The sequence below is a fragment of the Pundamilia nyererei genome, unplaced genomic scaffold (assembly GCF_000239375.1).
Source record: "Pundamilia nyererei isolate P.nyererei 1_Seehausen unplaced genomic scaffold, PunNye1.0 scaffold00056, whole genome shotgun sequence".
Classification (NCBI taxonomy): Eukaryota; Metazoa; Chordata; class Actinopteri; order Cichliformes; family Cichlidae; genus Pundamilia; species Pundamilia nyererei.
Genome location: NW_005187457.1, coordinates 3,169,016 through 3,178,704, shown reverse-complemented (window position 1 = coordinate 3,178,704; position 9,689 = coordinate 3,169,016). Strand labels below are relative to the sequence as shown.

Genomic DNA, 9,689 nt, shown 5'->3' with positions numbered 1-9,689 from the left:
GCAATCACATTTGTGGCTGTTGATGGTTTCAACACACTCTCCATGCAAACAGGAGTCAATCTTACAAGCCGCTGGAAAAAACAGACATGCTTTTAGAAATTTTACCTATTATAGTAAAATAATGTGTCACATAATTAATCTTAATTTTTTAATCTGCTCTAGTATGTTAGTCCCAAACTTTTGCTCACCTGTGTAGCACAGAGCAGTCTTTGATTTTGTACATCTCTCGTCATTCCACTTGCCTGGTTCTTTGTCTCTTTTAATGTACATCTCCACACAGTCCTCACTGATCTTTGAATTTATTTGTCTCTCGCCATTGTTCGGTTCTCCTTCTGCCCAGTTGGTTGCTTCTTTTGTCAGAGGCTTGTTGGTTCCTACCCAGGTCCAGACATTATTGATCTTACGGATTCCAATCCAGTAGTAGCCATTTTTCTTGGGCAGCCAGTTGTTAAGATGCTCGATCTCTTCCCGGTTCTGGATGGCCACCATGTCAGTGTAGTGCTCCTGGCACCAGCTTCGTGCATCATCCCATGTCATTGTGTTGTTTGAATAGAAATAAGACCAGGACTCTACACTAGTCCACATGCACAGCACTAAGGACAGAGAACAGAGATACACATTAGATGCATATGTGGCAGAAAGGATGGATTTTAAGAATTTCTCTTTGGTTGTAAAACTTGCAAGAGTTACACTGATGTTTCTGCTTGCATCAAAATTCTTTACCTAAGCAAATGAAGGTGAAATTCATCCATGAAGCAGAGCTCTTATATCCCCAGGTCTTAAGTAGTCCAAAGCAGGAATCCTATGAAAATAAAATCACAAAACAAGTTAAAATAAATTTACATCTATCATCATTAAATATAAGATAAAAGTGAAATAATGTTCTCTGAAAAGATTGATATTTAAATTACTAACCCTTCTACTCACCATGTTAACTAATATGCCTGATAGCCTACAGAAGATTGTTGATACTTCCGCCTCAGTATATTTAAGGATAAAATGATTCTGAGTGTGATCCACTGGACTACCTCCTCTTATATCTGACTCCATCCTCCTACAGGAAGCCTTTCAGCGGAATTTCCCGCAACATTTCCCAACGCTGAATTCCACAGAAGGCTTCAGGATCATTTCCCACAAGAAAGAAAAAAGACAAAAAGAAAACTTCTATTGTCTGTCATCATCAAAAAAGCATTAAATGATATTAACTTAAACATATTCAAATAAATTCAGTCAATATAAGTATTGATAACTTTATATGCTGCAACACTGGCTGCCAGCTGTGTTCACACAGTATCTGGTCCTACGGAATCTGAAATATCAGTTTATAAAACTGTTGGTTTTCTGTTGTCTTATGTTGAAACAGAGGATGATGATTTTCAGTGTGCTTGCCAAAACAGTTTGGATCTGGGTCAGCTCCACCGAGAGGAAACCCGTAGACCCATAGGGATGGAAACAGTGAGTAGAGCATTGATCTTGATGTGGAAATGGTTTGCATGATTAAAAAACGGGGAAAATATATTCATTAGAGAAAAAGGTCAGGTCTTTGGCTCAGGTTTATAAAAATATTTGTAATCCTTTTCAGGTTAAACAAAGACACCGAAGTTTGTCATGAACAAGCGAGGGACATATTAGTAATAATCTAATTATAAATGGGTGGATATTATGAGGTACCGGGGAGCAGACTGGGAGACTGGGAAAACATCAAATGTTGTTATTTGCGATGTTTTTTTGTTTTGTTTTTTACAATGTATTACAACTGATGTATTTATTTATTTATTTGTGGTGAACATAAAGATGAACCACAGATAGAATATTTGTAACTGTTGCATAGATACTGGTTTATGCCATTTAGATAAAACAGGAATGAATAATGTGAGGAGAAAAATAAATATTATTCATAATGAATAAGTTGTAATAATTCATCTCTCAAAGAGTTATCTATCATGTTAGAAAAGTCAGAGTTATTCAGGATGAATTATCAGAGTAGTCCTGCGTTGTTCCTTACTGTTTTGAATATGTCGTATCTGTTTCTATAAATAAGGATGAGTAATATTGTCTTATCTGTCTTTAGTTACTCATTATTGTCACTACATTTACACTTATTCATAAATAGATAAAGGACATTATTTATCCTTCTGGAATTGAGCCACTGGTAAATTTTGTGTTATCATTTTGGCCATAGCTTCCTTTCAGGAAGGCTTTCACTCATATACGCACATCCCCACACAGACACATGCATACACACTTCAGTAAGTCCTTGTAACTCATTTCATGTGAGAGTATAGTAAAGGAATACAGTACAAATGTATAAATCACATCCTGACTTTAAACCTACACAATTATAAAGTTAAATTTATGCAATAGGTCAAATGTGACATTCCTCAGAAATCTTTGTCCATATCAACAGGATGTCGTCACCCAGTTGTTGGAGACTTGTCAGTTGCACATTCATGATGTAACTCTCTCTCTCAAATGTGCTCTTTTGAGTTGAGAACCGGTGACTGTGGAGGCCTTTGGTTACAGGGAAATTGTCGGGTACAAGAATTTCAAAACTTACATTTCTTTCTTGTGAAGAGTAAATAGAGCTATGGATTAATCTGGACCTGTTTTGCCATAAACTTGCACTGAATCTCTTAGCAATAGTATTGCTGTTCTAGTCAGTGGTAATAATATCTCATACTGAGTCACTAGAAGTAGAATCAGTGTACCAGAGATATAAAAAAAAAAAAACTAACAGCACTGAACCGTCAGCCTTAGTCAGAATTATTTATCATTATCTTTAAATGAAGTGAATGCATAAGTTCAATGAGGAGAATTTGTATTCACTCATCAGCCCTGCATGGGTATTCAGGTATGTTAAAATTGTGTAAAAACACAAAAAACTAATTTCAGTGTTTTAATGATGATGCATGTTGTGTGGAAAGAAATATTTTAAAAACATTCAGACATCTGAAAGTGTGTATAAGGATGTATAAATATGCCAGGATGACCTTTACTTAACTAACTGTGGTAGTTTCCTCAGTTTATACTGTCCTTTACTAATAATAAATTACTAATAACTTTGAGTTGCTATTCTTTGCCCATTCTAATAGCCATCTGCTCACCTGTTTGGCTTTTTTTTTTTTTTCAACCTGGGCAATTATGAACCCCCCCCCCCTCCCCCAAACAAAGCATGATTAAAATGCTTGTTATTAATACCAAAATAATATTTCCTGTTATTCCTTTTTTCAGATAACAGCCTTATCCTTTGCCAAGCTGCATACAAATGAATCAAGTTCAGGAGAAGATATGATATTCTTAATAAATCCCAGAGTTGGTAAATTTAATAGTTACAGCAGTTAAAGATGTGACAAATAATTATACAAATATAAATGTTCAATGAAAGTGATATTATGATGATCATATAACAATTTAAAATATTTCTAAATCAACAAAATAAGAACAGGATTTAAAATGGTGCAAATTTTTGTATAGGAAATATCAAACTTTAAAATAATCTTCACCACTTGATGTTAAATTGCTGCATTTCCCATCATTCCATTCTCCTCAGTTTCGTCCTGAGTTAGTTTACAAAAAACAAAAAACACTGCGGCTATTTGGCTCATTTGTTGCTGATGAATCATTACCGATCCGTATGCTGTTATTCTCAAACTGTGTCCAAATTTTACTCTTCTGTTTTTTGGGAGTGGAATCCAGAAATACAGGGAGAAAATATCCTTTGCAGCAGGATAGAGACCAGACAGTCATCCTCCTCTTGGTTTCAACATCATGTCTGTGAATCTGGCCTGGCACCACTGTCTGGCCTGGGTCCAGGTCATTGTCTTGCTGGAGTCGTGATGCATCCCGCAGACAGTAGTCTCATCCAAAGAATTATCTGAAAACATTCAGAATAATTCATAGTGTGATGATTATAACATGTAACAGTGTTGCATGTTCCATGACATCAGTCACACATTTTGCTAGCATCAAATCTAAAACCCAAAGATAATATCAATAATTTATATCAACCTCATCCTATATTATTAATCTGTTGCCTAGCCAAGGTGAAAGGTGGATATATTTACATCCAATATGATGCATATTATCATTAAAAATGACTGATGAGAAAATGTCTCATTTACTCAGATGTTATGTTGTTTGACAGAAGCTGCTGCTGAAGTTAAATCTTTGCTTATCTGATCAACCCAAACATAAGATAAGAAAGTGCTGCAGCAGTACAAATAATTGTGCGTCCATTCAGTGCATCTAAGGGTCATTGCCAGGTTTTTGTAAGCTCTCATTTTTACATTCAGGGCAGCCTTAGCATAGAATAACTCGATGTTCACAACATGTTGTCATTTTCAGCCTTATGTAAGATATCTGACCCTTTCCTGTCCCACGAAAGTGCTTGCACAAATGACGCTCAATTAAAACAATGGATAGAATACCCAGAAATATAGCTTTTCCTTCCAACCTCTCACTTTTCAATTTTATTCTGCTTTGTCATGTCCTTTATGATGGAAAGGTTGCTGGAAAGACGAAAGGTCCTGGCAGCTTTCAAAAGAGGTTCTTTCTCAACCTCTAAAAAAAGTCATGGTGGCAGAAGGTCATTGCTAAAACTGTGAGAGTCGGTGCATGTCGTGCAGAATTGATGAGCCAAGTTATGAAAGCAGACGGCTTCAGACCCTGCTCGGCTAAGCATTTCTATCATTGTGGTGACAAAACTAATGGAATATTTTTATTGGTCATTATAACAAAACATGGAAGTGCCAAAATCCAATTTTTTTAAACAATATTTATTTGTTTTGTGTGTACATGAGAACATTACAGTTACAGTAGCTCAGTAAATAAAATAAAAAATAGTTTTGTACAAGCAAACACCTGAATAAACATTCAACACAATTTTCTTTTAGAAAATAAATACCACATAAATACTAAAAAGAATTCACAGGTATGCAGTGAAATGGCAGCTTACATGTTATGTGAACTTTTAAGTAACAGGAATAGCCACATTTTCCCAGCATTTTCATGAAGTTGTAGAACAATATGTTCAATATAAAACTCCCACTGGGAGGAAATACATGTTGAAACAACATTTCAGAGCAATCACAGATCTTTTTACAGTTTACAAAGGGATACAATGATTCAGTGGATGTGTCTAAATAAGCTCTTTTTCTTACATTGGCTTTGCCTTATTAGAGTGTTATACTAGTGCAAAATATATGTTGTGCAATAATGTGGTAAAAATTTACAGTATCCATATTTGTTTATTAAGAATATCAGAGATTCCTATATTAGGCTGTCAATGCTGTTTTTGTAGCTCTGTGAGGGAGACTCAGTGCTGCTGTAATAAAAGAGAGAAGATTAGCACTGAAATTTCAATAAACTTAAAAATAAAGACAATAAAAATGGTTAATCCTTCTCTAACCTGCTCAGGTCGAATTTGGTTACATTCTTCTTCATTTTTTTCAAGACCCACATAGCCATAGACACACCAGATAACAAGGCAGTGCCCCCTGTTGCCACACCAGCAGTAACTGCAGTAATTGGAGCAGGAGCTGTGGAGACACGGTGAAATGTGAATAGCGTTAAACTTTGAACTGAAACTTGTTATGTTAAGTTTATGCATTTTAACTTCTTGTTCCCCTTGTTCTGTTGTTGCTTATTTACCTTGACAGGTGGGTTTCTCTGCAGTCCAGTTACCATGATGATCACATGTCAGCAGCTCAGGTCCTTCTAATGAGTAGCCTTGGTCACAGGTGAAGGAGCACTGAGAGTTGTAAACTGACTCAGTGCTGGAACAACTGATGTGACCGTTTTTAGGCGCCTCAAGCACCGGGCATCGAACAACTGTTGTAAAGGACAGGAAGATGTCACTTTCATGTCATTAACATACAAATAAAGTTATGAACAACAAGCAATCCAAGTAAAATGGGTTCACATGTACCTGTGCAGGTTGGTGATCTGGAGGTCCATTGGCCTGGATGTGTACACTCCATGCTGTGTGCACCTTGCAGCTCATGTCCTTCATCACATGTAAAATGACAAACCATGCCAAGTGGATGGGGTGTGTCATGACTAAGAAATGAAGACAGAGAAGGGCTGCAGCTTATCTGACCATTTGTTGGGACCTCTGGAGCAGGACATCCTTTTGCTAAAACAAAGAAAAAGAAAGAAAGAAAGAAAATTAATCAGTAACATATAAGAACACAGACACTGTTAAAATTGCTATGATGAGTGAAAGGTGTTTGCAATAAATACTGATACAACTAGGCTTTCAGATGAATGATGGCTGACACAGAAACGTGTATTTTATTGAACGTGTCCTCATGATATAGAAGATGGTGGGTTATACTTTTCGTGTTCCTCTTACCTTCACAGTGAGGAATCTGCTGATTCCATGTACCTCCTGATGTGCAGGTCATTCTACTGGCTCCCACTAAATGGTAACCTTGGTCACAACTGAAGCTGCAGGTGTTTTTGTAGCTGAACCTCGTATCAGCATCTTCTCCACAGCTGACAAAGCCATTTGTCAAGTTTTGCAGCGCAGGGCACTGAACAGCTACAAAAGAGAGAGGCAACAGAAGGAGTTAAATTAAAGCTTTTATGTTAATCATCATGCAAATCATCCTCCAAATAACAAAAACTACACAACGATGAAAGGTTAAAAACATGTGGCCGTACCAACACAGTATGGCTGGGATCCATTCCAATTTGCTGATGCTTCACATTGCAGAGATGAAGATCCAGACAGTACATAACCTTCATCACAGGTAAAAGTACAGGTGGACTGATAGCTGAATGAGCCCAGAGGATCGGAGCATTTCATGGATCCATGTGTCGGCTCTGACATCTTCTCACACTGAATCACTGTAGACAACAGAGGGGAATAAAGCATTACGCCATGACTCCATCACTGTGTAGAAAATAATAAAAGTAACAAAAAGTAGTAGCAATATTATAAGCTATTAATACTTAAACTCACTTTCACATGTAGGGGGTTTTTCTGACCATTTTCCTGACCCCGTGCACCTCAGAGGAGTCTGCACACTCAGCTTGTATCCTTCCTCACAGGAATACTGACACAAGGAGTCATAGGAGAAACTGCCATAGTTGTGAGAGCAATTTACATGTCCTTTATCTGGCACAATCACCTCACTTTTGTTACACTGCACAACTGACAACAAATAAAACACACAGTTAGATATCAAATCCTTTATGTGACTTAAAATATGTATTTAAACTACCGTACACTGTCAATTTGTTTTCTTACCTTGGTCACACTTGTCTCCAAAAAACCCTTCAAAGCAATCACATTTGTGGCTGTTGATGGTTTCAACACACTCTCCATGCAAACAGGAGTCAATCTTACAAGCCGCTGGAAAAAACAGACATGCTTTTATAAGCCTTGCTAATCATAGTAAAAATGATATATCAAATAAACTATTTCTAAATGTTTTATCAGTAGATTACCTTGATAATAATGAACCAGAATAACAAATCTAAGGCAGCTAAAATAAAGCATATAAGCCCCAAACTGTTGCTTACCTGTGTAGCACAGAGCAGTCTTTTTTTTCATACACCTCTCGTCATTCCACGTGCCTGGATTTTGGTCTCGTTTAATGTACATCTCCACACAGTCCTCACTGACTCCTACACTTTGTCCAGTTTTGCCATTGTTTGGTTCTCCTTCTGCCCAGTTTGTCGCTTCTTCTGTCAGAGTTTTGTTGGTTCCTACCCAGGTCCAGACATCATTGATCTTACGGATCCCTATCCAGTAGTAGCCCTTTTTTTTGGGCAGCCAGTTGTTAAGATGCTTTATCTCCTCCCGGTTCTGGATGGCCACCATGTCTGTGTAGCTCTCCTTGCACCAATTACGTGCATCATCCCATTTCATTGATTTGTTTGAATAGACGTAAGACCAGGACTCAACACTAGTCCACATGCACAGCACTAAGGATAGAGAACAGAGATACACATTAGATGCAATTTTTTTGCAAAAATGCAAAAAATGTTAAGTTTCTATCAGGCTCTAAAACTTGCAGATGGGATGATGTCTGCATTGCACATACTTGAGCAGATAAAAGTGAACTGGATCCACGATGCACGTGCCTGAAATAATCCATAGCACAATTCCTAAAAAAGAAGTTAGAAAGATGGATTAACATACATTAATAGTATACTATCAATCACAGGCTATAAGATACAACTGAATAAATCTGCAGTGCAGAGAATGGAATTTAAACTGATTCAACTTCCACTCACCATTTTAAGTGATTCTTTAGCCTTTGACTTCAGTGCAGATCGATGTGATTCTGAGGGTTTTGCGCTGAAGTGCCTGCTTTTATGATGGTTGGCTTGGCCCAGGTTTCCTGAAAGCTTTCATAACAATTGGACTTTTGAGTGGAAACTCCACCCCGACTCTTATACTCCTCCACGCTACAAGAGGCTGTTCCTTTTGAGATAAAAAGAAAAGCAAAAGTAAAGTTAAAAAGAAAAGAAAAATAACAAATGAAATTCTGTTATTTATTAACACAGTTGCTATTTTCATTAGTACTTTCAGTATCATTATCATAAGCAGAAAACAAGTGTATTTACTTTGGTTTACAAACTATTTTTATGAAGTTACTAGTTACTAGTGTATTACATTTTGTGCTACCTTATATGAGTATCACACTACACTGTACTGCACGTGCAAATATTGCATTTTTAAACATATGCACAACCACTGCATATAGTGTTCTTCCCTGAGATGCCATCAAAACATGCTGCTCAGAGTGCTTTAGAGAACAATAACATATGCAAAAAGCCCCACACAGTCCATCAGCCCTGCTTCAAAAGCACCTGTGAACATCATTTAAGTGATCCTCTCATTAATTCGGGTGAGAATGTTGATGAGGAGAAGATCTGTCAAGCTAAACTGACTGAGTTAAAACAACAGGCAGTGGTTATTGAAGTCATTGTTCTTACTCTATTAACCATGGTTATCTGCAGGAAAACATGTACAGTCATCACTGCTTTGCATAAAAAGAGCTTCCCAGGGATACTGATGCTAGTAAGATTGCACCTAAATCAACCAATTATTGGAGCATGAAGAACTTTAAAGAGAGAAGTTTAGTTGTTATAAATACGTTTTCAGGGCACCTTACAAAGCCCAGCAAGCGCCAGTACCATCTCCTAAAGCAGGGGTTTCAAACACAAGGCAGGGGGCCAGAACTGGCCTGCCAAAGACTCCAATCTGGTCATTGGTTAGTTTTTGGAAAATGTCAATGAGAGGATACATTTTATTTTTTCAACTGCATTTTCTATATTTTTATCAGCTTATGAAAATACCACTCTAAACTGAAATAGCAGAAATGTTCCAGCTTTTTTACTGTCTACGAAAGAAATTTTTTTCTCTCCATGGGCTCATGTTATTAAAATGGGCATTTTTTGTTAATTAACAAGATGTTTTATAATTTTAGGACAGACTGGGCAATGAGCTACCAGACTTCTAATTTCTTACAATTTAAGTCCAAAGACTGATCCTGACAGATTTCTTTCATTTACCAAAACAGCATTTCTTTATCAAGAACAAAAAGAGATGTACTGTTGAAACTTCTTTTTCTTGTATCACAGGGTTTAAATGTGTAGTTAAACTTCTTTAGATTGATAGAAAGAGTTTCACTGGTCTGGCCCACTTTACATGAAAGGGGGCTGTATGTGGCCCA

General features: G+C 37.0%; 1 protein-coding gene across 1 annotated transcript in view; it reads right to left on the bottom strand.

Moving 5' to 3' along the window:
* The window catches only part of sele (selectin E), a 22,695-nt gene extending 14,312 nt beyond the window's left edge, over positions 1–8,383 (bottom strand). Inside the window, exons 1-7 of the mRNA XM_013911123.1 lie at positions 8,245–8,383; positions 8,052–8,115; positions 7,528–7,932; positions 7,253–7,357; positions 6,965–7,156; positions 6,664–6,849; positions 6,353–6,541 (exon numbers count right to left, since the gene is read on the bottom strand). Of these exons, the coding sequence (XP_013766577.1) occupies positions 6,353–6,541; positions 6,664–6,849; positions 6,965–7,156; positions 7,253–7,357; positions 7,528–7,932; positions 8,052–8,115; positions 8,245–8,247 (1,144 nt within the window). The 5' untranslated portion in view covers positions 8,248–8,383. The remainder of the gene's footprint in view (positions 1–6,352; positions 6,542–6,663; positions 6,850–6,964; positions 7,157–7,252; positions 7,358–7,527; positions 7,933–8,051; positions 8,116–8,244) is intronic.
* Positions 8,384–9,689: the final 1,306 nt, after the last annotated feature.